This window comes from Salvelinus namaycush, chromosome 38 (genome assembly GCF_016432855.1).
Source record: "Salvelinus namaycush isolate Seneca chromosome 38, SaNama_1.0, whole genome shotgun sequence".
Taxonomy (NCBI): Eukaryota; Metazoa; Chordata; class Actinopteri; order Salmoniformes; family Salmonidae; genus Salvelinus; species Salvelinus namaycush.
In genome coordinates this window covers 5,918,029-5,934,113 of record NC_052344.1, presented here as the reverse complement: position 1 = coordinate 5,934,113, position 16,085 = coordinate 5,918,029, and the positions used below count along the sequence as shown (strand labels likewise).

Here is a 16,085-nt window from a genome sequence, read left to right as displayed (position 1 = left end):
TTCACTCCTCCCTGCCTCACCCCTCTCACGCTACAGGGCGTGTTAAGGGGAGTCGATCATTGGCCGTGTCAGAGAGTAACGGAGAGAGAGACCACGGGAACAGACTGCTGCTACCTCACCCTCTGATGGAGAGAGGGATGAGATGGATGAGAGAGCGAGAGAATGAGAGAGGACAGTCAACCTATGACGTTGGTCAGTGTGGGAGTTGGAAGGTTTACTACAGGGAGGTATCCCTGACAGACAGAGAGAGAAATAGGATAGATAGAGGGGGTGAGAAAAGGAGAGAGAGAATACAAACATAAGAGGGCAGTTTGTTTAGCAAAAGGTTGACTGTCTGAAACAAAAGACAGTAGAACACCAGGCTGGTCAGGTGGTTTAGCCTCCATCGCCGCATGTATTAGGTCAATAGGGGTTACTCAGCTTCAGGGTTGCTAACCCACATGAAAAATCATTACAGTTTACGACAGAATACTACAGTACTTACACTGTAGTATCCCTCGATCATGTGCAATACTTACTACAGAATGTTGTAGTATTCTGTAGAATACTACAGTAAATACTGCAGTATTATCCACAAAACAAACATCACAACACAGAAATAACATAACATTGCAACTCAGTATCAGTACTGCTCTCTGCTGGATCGCTTGTTTATTGGTTCATTGGTTCATTGGGATCCCCATTCGCTTTTGCCAAAGCAGCACGCTACAGTAATGTCTGCAAAAACACGACAGTAAAAACTTCAGTATACTACAGTCTGCAAAAACACGACAGTAAATACTACAGTCTGCAAAAACACGACAGTAAATACTACAGTCTGCAAAAACACTACAGTAAAAACTACAGTATACTACAGTCTGCAAAAACACGACAGTAAATACTACAGTCTGCAAAAACACGACAGTAAATACTACAGTCTGCAAAAACACTACAGTAAAAACTACAGTATACTACAGTCTGCAAAAACACGACAGTAAATACTACAGTCTGCAAAAACACTACAGTAAAAACTACAGTATACTACAGTCTGCAAAAACACGACAGTAAAAACTTCAGTATACTACAGTCTGCAAAAACACGACAGTAAATACTACAGTCTGCAAAAACACGACAGTAAATACTACAGTCTGCAAAAACACTACAGTAAAAACTTCAGTATACTACAGTCTGCAAAAACACGACAGTAAATACTACAGTCTGCAAAAACACGACAGTAAATACTACAGTCTGCAAAAACACTACAGTAAAAACTACAGTATACTACAGTCTGCAAAAACACGACAGTAAATACTACAGTATACTACAGTCTGCAAAAACACGACAGTAAATACTACAGTATACTACAGTCTGCAAAAAAACACTACAGTAAATACCATAGTATGTATACCATAGTATAGTATAGTTATTATTTATGCTGGAAATCCCGGTAACTTTCCCCAAAATCCAGAAATCCTGTTTGAAGGATTCCTGGATTTACCGCTTATTCCCCTCTGTTTAGGGAATCTTCCGACCGCGATTTCTGGAAAATCTGTGAATTTGGGGAAAGTTCCTGCAAGTTTTCAACCCTAATTCAGATGGAGGGATGATGCAATGTTAGAGAAGTGATCATATCTAGATCACAGAGGTTGTCGTGGCCTCTGGGATGTGTAATACGCCAGGTGGCCCAGCAGCCTTCTCTGCCTTGCTGCAGGGCAACACAGTCATGGTCAGTAGTGAAGCAGCTCTGAGCGAAGAGTGAGTGAGTGTGTGTGCGCGCGTGTGTGTGTGAGGAAGAATGTGAGTGTTTTTGTGTGTGCATGAATCTTTAATGGTGGGCCTAATCTTTATTTAATCAGGCACTATTCTGAGCACCTATCGGTCAGGACCCTGAGGCGGAGAAAGAGAGAGGGAGAGAGGGAACATCAAGAAGAGAGAAGAAAGGGCCAGTTGTTATGTTGTGAGAGTCAGGTTGCCAGGTTGGCTGCTGGCAGCCCACAGTATTGCCATGCCAGCTAAGCCCTGTGAATGGCGGCCCACTGGAGATAAGCTGGTCAGAATGAGACAGACCCAACATTCACCCAGCAGCCAAACCCAGCGGTCTAACACGACAATAGACATACTCTAATGGCAGTTCAAAGTCCACTCCACAAGATATTAAAGTGGAAGGGGTATTTTCTGAGCTGCGCAGGGAACATCCCAATAGCACATTGATCTGTAGGTCCACTAATATAGACTTTAGCTCAGTTGGCTAACACAATCTTGAGTTGTGCAGACAACCCGGGTTCAATACTGGTCTGTCACGTGTGAGTGTGTGTGTGTTGGGAGGGGAGGCATATGGCTTAGGGGCTGCATTCCTGATTAAACTCTATGATGACTCAGGTCTAAGCTTGGCTGGTGTGTATGTGCGTGTGTGTGTGTGTGTGTGTGTGTGTGTGTGTGTGTGTGTGTGTGTGTGTGTGTGTGTGTGTGTGTGTGTGTGTGTGTGTGTGTGTGTGTGTGTGTGTGTGTGCGTGCGTGTGCGTGTGCGTGTGCGTGTGTGTGTGTTTATCAGGGCATGAATATATGCAAGCAAATGCTGCATGGTGATGCAGATTCAGTCCTATGTTGGACTCAGTAGGGAAAATGAACTGGCGTGGACCCTCTGCACGCGGGTCTGTCATATTGTTATTCACATGTTTGTATGTGTGCCTGTCTTGGCTTTTATACAGTGTGTGTGTGTGTGTGCGTGTGCGTGTGCGTGTGCGTGCGTGTGTGTGTGTGTGTGTGTGTGTGTGTGTGTGTGTGTGTGTGTGGTGTGTGTGTGTGTGTGCGTGTGTTTGGGAAAAGAGAGAGAGAGAGAGAGAGAGAGAGAGAGAGAGAGAGAGAGAGAGAGAGAGAGTAAAGCCCTAGTGCAGTAGTATCAACATCCTTCATCCCCTCGTGGCTAGCTAGCTCTCTCTCTCGCTCTCTCTCTTAGCCCCCCTCTCTCTCTTAGCCCCCCTCTCTCTCTGCACCGCTGCAGAACAAAAAATCCTCCCATCTGTCATATCTAATCAGCAGACAGCAGCCTGCGTGCTTTCAGGGTCTTAGACCACTAATAACCTCACAACACAGAAATAACATTACAACTCAGCATCAGTACTGCTCTCTGCTGGATCCATTGTTTATTGGTTTATTGGTTCATTCGGATCCCCATTAGCTTTTGCCGAAACAGCAACTATTTTTCACAAAAAAAACATAAAACATGATGTCGTGTCTCTAGTACGGTTAAATGAGATGACCTGCTATTTTCCAATCGATTACCTAAAGTTTCATTATTTGATTAAATTAATCAGGCAATAACTAACTCATTAGGAGTCCCAGGCACCGCGGAAGCATTAGTTTATGTAGAGCGGCTATCTCCCGAATCCACTCTTAAAGATCTGAAGATCTTTTGTATCAATAGCAGTCAATCATGAATTATCCTTTACCTTCTATCAGTCTCATCTGAATGTCGTACAATTCTTGGTCATCTGCACGAACCCTAGCATAAATTATGAATCAGCGATATACAAATTGGCTTAATTATTTATTTACTAACTAACTAAATAATCACAGAAATACATAACAAACAGTAGATATTGGTTACTAACAATGATAGAAAAGTCCCTAGTGGGCTAAGCCGATATGACAGCTTGATAGACAAAAGGAAAAGGGACTGGCACGTGCACTCTAGCCAACAACTTGCAGATACAGTGCAGGTATAGCCTGCTACATGATGAGATTATTATGGACAGAAGAGTGAGATTATTTGTATTTGTCAAACGGCAGCCAATCATCTATGATCGTGTCACCAGAATAAGACTCTCAATATTTATTGGAAAGGAGCATCATGCTAATCACCTTGCACTTTCACCCCCCTGTGAAGTTCATCGTAACTAATTTCATCTGTAGCCTAATAAATTGCATGCTTCCCCGAGTCGTAGTGGGAGGACCACACAACATATCATCGCGTGACTCCAGGTTTACTTCGATATGATGGGTATTACATCAGTATTTGTTTCCACCGCCATTTCTTGCATAATTAATTGTACCGACACAAAAAGATCCCACCTTGTCTAGCGTATTTTGCTTTGTCGACATTTGGAAAGTTTACCAGCAAATTTGCTGTTTCCATCAAGCCTGTCGTGACATTTCTTATCCTACGTACTTTACTTGCATAAAAAGTCTGGATGGAAACCTGGTTACTGATGTACAAGAACAGTCTCACAAATGTAAAATACAATGATATACAAACAATACAACTAAAGAATAATGTGTGTGTAGATTGTTTGTGTTGGAGTGTGATAGTGTGCCTGTGTGTGTGTGTGTGTGTGTCATTTCACAGTCCATAATGAGCTGTTGTTTTTTGTTGCTCTATTTTGAGCCAGCTGTAGCTTTGCTAGGTCTTTCTTTGCTGCACTTGACCATGTTACCGGACAGTAATCAAGAAGGGACAAGACCAGAGCTTGTACAACTACTACAGTTGATTTGTGTCAAAAACGCAGAACATCTTTTAATAACAGACATACCTCTCCCCATCTTCACCACAACTTTGTCAATTTGACTTGACCACGATGAATGACCATCCGATGTTATACCTAGGAGTTTAGCTTCCTCAACTTGTTCAATGGTCACACCTTTTATGCACAACTCCTGTGGAGGTTTAGGTCTTAGAGAATGCATTGAACCAAATACAACATTTTTAGTTTTAGATGTATTTAAGACCAGTTTGTTATTAATTACCCATTCTGACACAGACTGTAACACCTTATTTAAATTTTCAGTGAGATCACTGGCTTTGGGTGCTGACATTTAGAATGTGGAATCATCCGCATACATAGTCATTCTAGCTTCGTGTAAGACCTGTGTCAAATTATTTGTAAAAATAGAGAAGAGTAATGGCCCAAGGCAACTGCCCTGAGGGACACCGCACTGTACATATCTGATGTTAGAGAAACTTCCATTAAAGAACACTCTCTGAGTTCTATTGTGTATTTACAGAGAATTACCTCGACCCCCCCCCCCTCCTTGAAACATCTATTTATCTCAATCTCTTTCTCTCTCTCTGCCCTCTTTCTATAAACAGCAAATGAAACTGTAAAATTTACTCTGAGAGATTTAGATTGAACACCTCTTAAGAGTGTATACCTTATGCTAGATATAAACATCAGTAATAAATGAAAATCGAAATATTCTTAACCCTTCCTCTTGTTCTGCTTTTGTAATTCTCATATTCACTCTCTATCTCCCGCTCTCCCCAGGTCTGTTGTGTGTGTCCGTGCTTCCCCCGAGGCGGGGGTCATTCTATGTGGAGCATGGGACAGGGGTGTCGGTGGGTACAGTGCTGGCCTTCTGGTGCAGGGAGGGCTACCAGCTGGTGGGCAGTGATAAGATCTCCTGCAGCGTCTGGGCAGGCAAACCCCAGTGGAGCAACTTCCTGCCAGTCTGTGAGGGTGAGACAACACAGCTGGTCCAATCCCTCGCTAGCCATTTAGCTCCCAGCCTCTTCTCCTATTCTGTGCCCATTTCACCTAGCTTATACCCTCCTTCCCTAGCTCCCTTCTCCTAGCTGCTACACATTTCTCCTACCCTCTTTTCCTAGCTCCCTACTCCTAGCTCCCACCCCCGCAGTGATCACAGATCTTAAGAAATATATCTGAAGCGACATGATAGGTGAAAGTAATTTGTCAGAGACTCAGTACTGGACTGAGTTGACTTGCCCTTGACCTGCCTTCCCCTCAGCCATGTCGAGGCCAGAGGACCGGGGTCTGCGCGTGGCCGTGTTGGCCTCAGTGGTCAGTGGCATCGTCATCCTGGCTATGTCTCTCTCCTTCATCATCTGCTGCCTGCAGGAACGCACTGGGAAGGACAGGGCCACCGGGAGGGACGGCAGGAGCAGGTACACACAAACACACCCACACAAATTCATAGGAGCAAGCAAGCAGACACACACACACACACACATTTGAAATGCTTTATTTGAATCCACAAATCACATTACAGTCGAGAAGGATTCAAACATTTCATAGGTCATGGATATGTCGACACTTGTGGATACGGAAAGCACCTTCTTATCCGTACAATAAGGCTGCCCATGACCACTGACACAGAGCAGTACCTCATAGGATGCTTTGCCTTTGTGCGATACAGGCCTGCAATCTGAATGCACGTACCGTCAACCTGGCCGAGACTCACAAATATCAGCACTATAAGTTTGCACTGATAACCAAGGCTGTTCAGGCGTGACACGAGGGTCTGGTATTTCAGCAACTTGGCAGCAAATGCCTGCTCCATGGAGTCCATGAGCACCTCCCTCTGGCCTCCCCCCACAACACACACACACACACACACACACACACACACACACACACACACACACACACACACACACACACACACACACACACACACACACACACACACACACACACACACACACACACACACACACACACACTCCGAACCTTTACCGGAAAGAGGAGACGGGTGATATTGATGGAGATGATGATAACCACCTCTCTCCAGGCGTAGAGACACGCAGTCTTCTCGGCGTAGTGAGTGCTGGCTGGAGAGAGAGGAGGAGGACTGGGGCACGTTCCCCCCTCCTAAGATCTTCCACCTGTCACAGCGGCCGGACCTCCGGCTGGCTGCAGAAAGCCCTGTCTACCTGGGGGGCATGGCCGGCTTCGACAACCGTGGATACCAGAGGTGAGAACCTGAGATCTACTGTAGGAACCTAAACGTGTTGTAAATGTCAATTGAAACCTGCTACAGTATGCACCTTTTAATGGACACCTAATATATTGGTTTGTTTCCACTGATTCTAAGGTCTCTCTCTCCCTCTCTCTCTCTAGGAGTCAGGAGAGCCTACTGAAGGCCCCGCTTCCTGGTCTGTTCCGGGCGGAGAGTCAGATCATCTACCCCCATGTGGTGCTCCAGAGAGTCCCCACCCCCACCGCCCCAACTGCCCCTGTCTACCTCCACAACATGCCCTCCAACTCTGCCTCCAACTCCGGATGTGCTCCCTCACAGCCACACCACATGCCCCCATATCCTACCCCGCAGTATCCTATCCACAACTCCACCCCCCAGCGAGCTCCATGGCAAATGCAGCCCCATTGAACTGTCACTGTCCCCTCACTCTCTCCCTCTCTGGAGGTCAAGTGTCAATGAGGAAGGATCAAATAACACACTATTCCCTAATAAGTGCGCTACGTTTGAGCAGAGCCCCATGCAGCTAACCTTATACAAGTTTTGGTCAAAAGTAATGTACTACATCGGGACTAAGGTGTTATTTGTGATTTGAGAACAGCCTGTCAGCGAGATGCTTCTACTACTGCAAGGATGGCTGGATGGGACACGTCTTACTGTATATACTGTATGATATGGACCGACAGACAGAGAGACCAGAGGGTCTTTTCCAGCACTTTCTGACTCCTCGCCTCTTCTCTCACTGAGGAAACCCTGTCTACTGTTCCTAGTGTATCTCTACACGGCAGAGGAGGTTTTTCTATCTCTACCATTCTCTCTGTGTCTCCTGTCAAGGCTTTTGTTAATTTTGTGGTGTCCTCCATTTTCACAAGAGCTTACTTCCTATTAGTCTTCTGATTGGTCAAAGTCACCCTCAGACCGGGCCTATCAGGACACATCCACTTGTTGATGTCACTGACTGAAGACGTGTGAGATGTTGTTTGGCGGTGGTCACCAAGTCTCGCCACCGACCAAAGAAGAGAATGGACTTAGCTTAGAGGAAGGTGGATACAGAAATCATCCCCAATACCATGTATGGGTGTATAACATATTATTCTTAAAATGTCATGAATAGTCAAAATCATGTTTTTCATGAAATTGGATGATTTTTGGATGAAAGTATGATGACCAAAGTATGAAAAATTACTGTTTCGTCTACATTGATAAAGTTTGGATTCTTGGATTCAGGAAGCGGGATTATTAAGAGGATAGGGTGACATCACCCTAACTCTCTCATTTTAATACACCAATGGTAACATGATATTCTCTTACCTAATTTAAAATAAGTACCGCCTTGTAACCAGCATCGGAGAAAGCGTGTTTGCAGAGGGGCGTGGTTTATATAGCTAGATAGCTACTCTACTGGTGTTAGCTAGTCACTGGCTAGCTAGGTCTTCAGCCAGCGTGGATCTAAAGGGGGGACAGGTCGTTCAAAACTCTGACACAGTTGTCATGTCTGCTAAATGACTTAAATGTAATGTCAACACATCCGTCAGGGCTGCTGTGAACCGCAGCACCAGAAACATGCCAAACGGGAGATGTATAAAACAAATATGTATATCATTGATGCAATTTCAATGTTGTTTGAGTAGCTTTGTGTATCACTTCCTGGTAGTTAGCCATGAAAGAAAAAGTAATTTTCCACCATTTTTAGCGTTTCTATCCCAAAATAATATAATGGGTGATATTTCTGTCACTCAAAAGGCTATTTTACATGGGAATCAGAATGACTGTTCAGGACATTTAATGATATGAGAAGGCATTTCAGCAAAGTTCACCCATTATTTTCCCCCATTTGTTCTAAAGCTTTGGACTAAAACTTTGGAGAGCTCCTTACCTGTTGTTGAAGTCTTTGGCGTGCGTTTTTCTACGGTGATAGGAGACTTGGAACAGTCACACCAACTAACCTGCACTTTATGGATTTTACTGATGGGCAAGAACCTTGCACTGACTATCCCCACAATATGTTTGTATGAAAAATGGTTTCTACCTAAAAACTGATTAAAGATATTTTTGTTTAGTTGAATGTAGTGTTCTGGGAGTATTTTTGTCTCCACATGACCTTTATTTCCATAGCAATGTGCCTTATCCATCAACTGTCATTTCTGCACTCTCCAGCAGGGAGAGACCGTTCACAGCAGATCAGTCCCATAGAAAACACTGACATGTTCTGGACCAGCGTTTCACTCTGTCCCGGGGACCCCAAAGTGTGCACCTTTTGGTTTTTGCCCTAGCACTACGCACAGCTGATTCAAATCATCAAAGCTGGATGAGGAATTGATTCCATGAATCAGCTGTGTAGTGTTAGGCCAAATGTGGACCAAATGTGGACCCCTCCTGTATAGTGATGGGTGAAATGTGAACAGTAGTTATATCCATCAATAGGTGGGGGGGAGGGGCGTTCTCGTCCTATCCTCAACTATCCTCGACTCTTCTACTACTCCAGCTGTCTCAACTACAACTGAAGAGGAATGTCCACGTGCATTGGAAAGGATCCAGAAGGACCTCACAGAACATAAGGATGGAGGGTTGAGGATGGCAGTTGAGGACCTGCTGGACCTGCTCTACCTGCTCCTGAAGTCCATACCCATCTACACCAACTTCATCAGCCGCCCAGGGCCCCTCTTCTTCTCCAGGCGAGGCCATCACCATCTTCAACCTGGTGGCCTGCATGTGTGTGAAGCGTTACCATGCTGCAGCCCAACCCGTCCTCTACCTGCATCTGGGGAAGTGGGAGTACCAGCTGGCCGTCTACGGCCTGGTGTGGGCCATCACCCAGAGTCTGGTCATCCTCACGGGCTTCACGGAACTCGATGACCTCCTCAGCTCGCCACTGTCATCTCCGTCCTCTTCCTGCTAACGCTGGACTGTCTAGGGAGCATGGTCTGTACGCTATGGAAACCGAGCCCCGCCCAGAGTCAGACCCAGGGGAAGACAACTTTGTCTCTGAAGAGGAGGGCCCTGAAGAATGTGCTAGCTGTCCTGGAGCCCACCGCGGTGGCGTATCTTCCGGTTCTAGTGCTCTAGACGCTCTTTTTCCTCATGGGGTCTACAAAGCTGGATACAAAGTTGTGCAATGTTATGAAGATGATGATATGCTTCCCCAGCTTTGGCGGCTACATTGGTCCCATGTTCTACCTAGCCAGAGCCAGGCAGCTGCAGGTGCGGTGTTTCTGGAGAACAGGGGGGAGGAAGGCAGAGGAGACGGAGAGAGCAGAGTAGGCGTTCATTGTGTTCAATCGTAGCGACACATCACTCCTGGGTTCATCCCTGTCATCTTGTTCAGGTAGGTGGTGGTGGTAGTTTTTGAGTCTGCTCCGGTCCGTCAGAGGAAGGAAGGACACACCTGGAAGTCTGCGACCCGTAGCTCAGTGGAGGGACTCCCATGTGATCTGCTCGTGCCAGGCATAGGTTGGTGTCTTTGGTCCTTCCTCCTCACCTCTGCTTCCCTAGCTTTGGCGGCTACATTGGTCCCATGTTCTACCTAGCCAGAGCCAGGCAGCTGCAGGTGGGGTGTTTCTGGAGAAGAGGGGGGGAAGGCAGAGGAGACGGAGAGACCAGAGAAGGCAGAGAGCGCAGAGAGGACGGAGAGAGCAGAGGAGGCAGAGAGCGCAGAGAGGACGGAGAGAGCAGGGAAGGCAGAGAGAGCAGACGGAGATAGCAGAGAAGACAGAGAGAGCAGAGAAGACGACGTGACTAGTAAGTGGTCCCTTAGTGTGGCACAGTTTGAACTGACAGATGGTGGATGAAATGCATTATGTAAATGTTGTATGCTTGTTTTTTCAACTACTATTCGCTACTATGCAAATAAAGTCAAAACTACCCTTCTCAGTTGACATACCTAGTGTATTCTCTTTCTGCCACCTGTTTGTTCACACTGTCACTCACCCACCATATTTCTCTTCTAGGCGAAAACCATCATCTCATCCATTAGGTGGCGCTATATGACCACAATAATCAATTAACTGAAGGAAGGAATCCTAACTTTCGCTCTCAGGTACCTGTAAATGGACTGATGTCAATAGGGGGGCAAGTCCCCTCATGTCCCTCCTCCCTGTGAGGTAACGTTACACCTGAGGGCCGCTGCGGCTACACTGACCTCTAAATACACTAACGTAGGAGCAGCGGTGGCAGGGTGTCAACCAATCAGCGAAGAGCTTTATATATAACCAATGAAGCTTAGAACAACTCAGGTTGGAGAGCGCACGGATGAAGAGCGCACGGATGAAGAGCGCAAGGGCGGTACGCACGCGACCAGAGCGTACACTTTCTTAACGATCAAGCCATGGATGTAATATCACCTAGGTTACTTTATCCCGTGGTGTGTAGCATTGCTATCGCAACTCACAGAGAGTGGAAGTCGCTCTAAAACTCGAGTGAACACAGACCAAGAAAAGTGCGTCTCTTCTCTCCGTTCGTGTTTCTCTGATGCAAGTGGCAGGTGAGCTCCGTTGGTGCCCCGGCTGTGCCCAATATGCCCATGGCCATGACGGGCGCGGGAGGCTTGCAGTGCAGGCGCAACAGTAAACTAGACTCATTTCTCAAGAGGAACACCGAGCGCGGGGTGTATGAGCGGATCCGCGCCTATGAACCGTGCGTGGTGGTCTCGGAGAGGGTGAACAAGGTGTTCATGCATGTCGTTCTCAGTGATGAGTGTGTGTATCTGGCTGAGTACCCGCCGCGCACCCTCACAACTGCGGTCGATTTCAGACACATCCGAGACATCGAGCTGGTAAGGACTGTCTAGAGAGTTATAATATGTGTTGGGACATAAATACAATGTTGGAATATTGTGTAATGCAAACATCAAAAACTTTAGTGACTTATATGACTTGCCTTTATGCATAATATCTATTTTTATTGGACAAACAACAAAACCATTCTTGTTTGGTCACACACAAATACGCGCACGCACGCGCACGCACACACACACACAGGAGTCATTACTGATTATATACTGAACATACTGTATGTCATTTGACCCGTTCTCTAACTCTTTGTTATCTCTCTGTTTGACCTTTGTATAATTAGTGTCCGGTACTGTCTGCCCTCCCTGCCGCCCTGGGCCATTTCTAAGTATAGTGACAGGACGCTTTGCTGCTGATCCTGTCATGTTAAGCCCTATTTAACTGCTTATGGCAGACACAGTGGCTTTGATAGCCTGACCTATTGATAGCCTGGACAGAGGCAAGCATGATAACCATGAACAGAGGCTGAGGAGACCCAAAGAGACCTCACTACCACACAGTGTGAGGATGAGATCATATCAGACAGCAATGTAGCCTGAGTGGCAGTCTGCTTTGTGTTATTATTCAAACTCCTTGACACTCATTGGGTGAGTTCATTTCGCATTGCCCTGTGCCCAGAGGATGGAGATTACACTTCAGGACCAATGGAAGGGTTTAAAATGATCAAACTCCACCCAGCCGGGGCCCCGGGCGACGCGAATAGAACTCGTCCATTGTCATGCCAAATATTTGCATTATAGCACAAACAGACTGGCTAGAGAACATGGGGCCTTAGCTTGAAAACATGTGTGCTGTGTGTTCCTCTTTTTCTTTTATCAAGGAGAGGTGTTTTATTACTACAAAAATGTGTGACTCACGTGTTAACATGTGGGAGAGAGCAGAAGCACATGGGAATTGGAATAGAATACAATAACAGACAGCCTCTAGGTTATAGGTCAAGGGTTTGGGCCAGGAGTTTTTCCTCACCACAGCACTTCATCAGAAGAAACTACTCTGGGCGCTGTACTTTTAGTGACTGTTGGCCCAAAATAAGTGTCTGCAGGCCCAAAATAAGCTGGAAATGATATAAGCATGGTAAATGAGTGTTACTATACCTGGGCATTATTACCTTATGTCACTGGTTTCCAGTTTACCAGTTTTTCCCATCTACAGGCAATGCTGTTTGAATTAGCTCACCCTGCCCCTTTCTCACAGTATAGTCTGCCAGTACAGAAAGGGAGAGAGAGTGTGTACAGTATGTGTGTTTGTGTGCGCGCGAGTGCAATCCCATGTGTTTTTGTGTGTGGGTGTTTCTTTGTGTCTGTGTGTGTGTGTGTGTGTGTGACAGTCAGTCAGTAATCAGAGCAAGCTGTTTTCTGTGGCAGAACCAGGAGGAACAAGGCTTCAGCAAGCCAGTGCGGCTGGGAGACTGTCCTTCTACTGTCTCCAGATATTGTTCCCAAATAGTGTCCTCATATATTATCCCATAGAGACCGTTCACATTCACAAAATGATTCAGATTCAGATGTAACCTACTGTCCTCGAATGTCATCACAGCTCCCAAGGACCTTCCAGAAACAAAAATGCTGAAACAAAGTTTTAATGAGTGATCACTTCTCTGATCACTTCTGTCAATGATTCTGCTCCAAATAAGACAGCAGTTCTGGTCCTGCTTTCCAGGTCAATGATCTACCAGAGTTCCTCAGTGGCCGGGACCGGGAGCGCTCGCAGCACATTCGTGTGGTCTACGCCACTGCAAAGCCATCTGGGAAGAAAAATGGTCTGCTCAGAGGAGAACCTCGCGTTCCTCCCGTCCCCTCTCCTCGCCAACACTGGCCCATCTCCCCCTCCACGGAAGGTAAAGAACAACGGATCTCTCTCTCTCTCTCTCTCTCTCTCTCTCTCTCTCTCTCTCTCTCTCTCTCTCTCTCTCTCTCTCTCTCTCTCTCTCTCTCTCTCTCTCTCTCTCTCTCTCTCTCTCTCTCTCTCTCTCTCTCTCTCTCTCTCTCTCTCTCTCTCTCTCTCTCTCTCTCTCTCTCTCTCTCTCTCTCTCTCTCTCTCTCTCTGAATCAGGGTGTGACAGGTAAGTTACACTGTAAAGGGGTTGTCTTGAATTTCATATAACAGTACACCTACTGTAATATACTTGGTAATGAGACACAGTAAAATATCATACAATTTACTGTATTATACTGTAAAAAAAAGTCAATGCTACCATAATTGGAATGAATTAATAAATGAATGAATGTATTTTACTGTAGGGTCGTTCCATGTCATTTCAGAAAGCTATTACACCCAGCATCTCAAATTGTTTCCTGCATAATTTTTTTGAAATATAATTTGATTTCTGAGAAATGAACCCTATACACTCGTGGGAATTGGTCTATATGTGTCACGCCCTGACCTTAGTTTTCTATGTTTTCTGTATTATTTTGGTGAGGTCAGGGTGTGACAAGGGTGGGTATGCGTGTTTTTGTATTGTCTAGGGTTTTTGTAAGGGTGTTTGTAAGTCTAGGGGTGTTTGTAAGTCTAGGCATATTGTAGGTCTATGGTGGCCTGAATTGGATCCCAATCAGAGACAGCTGTTTATCGTTGTCTCTGATTGGGGATCCTCTTTAGGTTGCCATTTTCCATTTTGGTTTTGTGGGTAGTTGTCTATGTTTAGTTGCATGTCAGCACTAGTTGTTCATAGCGTCACGTTAGTTTGTTTAAGTGTTCTTCGTTTATTAAAAGAAGAATGTATTCCAATCCCGCTGCGCCTTGGTCTCTTCACTACGACGGACGTGACAATATGGATAGGGATAAATTGTTGAAAGGGAACAGTTTGGAGATAATGGGAAAATGATTGTTATTTTGTTGAGCATAGAAATGAGTCCTAAGTGCATTCAGATGTGTACCGCGGCAAATTTTCTTCACGATAAACAAACATAGAAACAACCCAGGGTATGACATGTCATCTTGTAACTGTACATCCAACATAGTGATCATAAATGTTGGCATAGTATATGACATTTGGAAATGTGAAGTCCACATTTTGACTCACAGGGGTTTTGGCTTGCTTGTGTGACGTCAAAGCGGTATTTATTATAATCCTCAACGTCTCATCTTTCAAAATACATCGCGTCCTCCTAATTCACTGCATTTCCCTTGCTCAGACAACAAAACATTTGCAGGGAGGGATAGGGGCAACGTCTTGTCACGCGCGGGGCTCAAGTTCAGAACGTCTGTCAGTCAAAACCCATACAGCACTGTGAAGCTCATAGCCAGAACTCTGACGTCATGTATAGCATGTTCCTGTACAGCCACTACGTTCCAATTTAGACGCTTATTAGTGCCCAAATCTGCCATTTTCAACCCATACAGTATACGGGTACGAGTGTAAAGGACTAAGCTATTGGATTGCACCCAAACTGATCATTTTCATTTAAAGGATTCATATAATATTCAATAGATATAGTACCAAACATCCGATTTGGACCAAACTTCTACCTAACAATGAGTAAGACATAATGAATCCCCTCCCCCAAAAATCTAAAACCACCCACTGACCCCCACACCAATTCTTCTCAAACAACCAGTAAACAGTATCAGTTCTCTATGTCTGGCAAGTAGTATGGAGCTGCGGCTCAGTGTAATGTTTCTTCATACTATGTATTGTATTCTCAGTGAATTTGTTGATGTTTGTTTTCCCCTGTTCAGAGAAATTAGTCATTTAGGTTGATAGGTTTATCATCATACATCCTGATATTATCAGTGTGAATAATGTGTGAAGAATTCCCCCCCCATCAATGTTTATGGGATAGAAAATGACATACAGTGCATTCGGAAAGTATTCAGACCCTTCACTTACCTGTTTGTTGCATTACAGCCTTATTCTGAAGTTGATTAAATCGTTTTTTTTCTTCTCATCAATCTACACACAATAACCCATAATGACAAAGGAAAAACAGGTTTTTAGAAATGTTTGCAAAAAAAGTTATAAAACATAACTGAAATATCACATTTACATAAGTATTCAGACCCTTTATTCAGTACTTTGTTGAAGCACCTTTGGCAGCGATTACAGCCTCGAGTCTTCTTGGGTATGACGCTACAAGCTTGACACACCTTTATTTGGGGAGTTTCTCCCATTCTTCTCTGCAGATCCTCTCAAGCTCAGTCAGGTTGGATGGGGAGCGTCGCTGCACAGCTATTTTCAGGTCTCTCCAGAGATGGTCGATCGGGTTCAAGTCCAGGCTCTGGCTAGGCCTCTCAAGGACATTCAGAGACTTGTCCTGAAGCCACTCCTGCGTTGTCTTGGCTGTGTGCTTAGGGTCGTTGTCCTATTGGAAGGTGAACCTTCGCCCCAGTCCGAGGTCCAGAGCGCTCTGGAGCAGGTTTTCATCAAGGATCTCTCTGTACTTTGCTCAGTTCATCTTTCCCTTGATCCTGACTAATCTCCCAGTACCTGCTGCTGAAAGACATCCCCACAGCATGATAATGCCACCACCATGCTTCACTCTAGGGATGGTGGCAGGTTTCCTACCAGATATGACACTTGGCATTCAGGCCAAAAAGAGTTCAATCTTGGATTCATTCAATCATGTGCCTTTTACTAAGGAGTGACTTCCGTCTGGCCCCTCTACCATT

General features: G+C 45.3%; 1 protein-coding gene across 1 annotated transcript in view; it reads left to right on the top strand.

The window, feature by feature from the left end:
- LOC120031798 overlaps positions 1–9,589 on the top strand; it is a 12,418-nt gene extending 2,829 nt beyond the window's left edge. The window contains exons 2-6 of the mRNA XM_038977617.1: positions 5,241–5,432; positions 5,722–5,878; positions 6,505–6,687; positions 6,834–6,997; positions 9,366–9,589. Of these exons, the coding sequence (XP_038833545.1) occupies positions 5,241–5,432; positions 5,722–5,878; positions 6,505–6,687; positions 6,834–6,997; positions 9,366–9,589 (920 nt within the window). The remainder of the gene's footprint in view (positions 1–5,240; positions 5,433–5,721; positions 5,879–6,504; positions 6,688–6,833; positions 6,998–9,365) is intronic.
- The last annotated feature ends 6,496 nt before the right edge of the window (positions 9,590–16,085 follow it).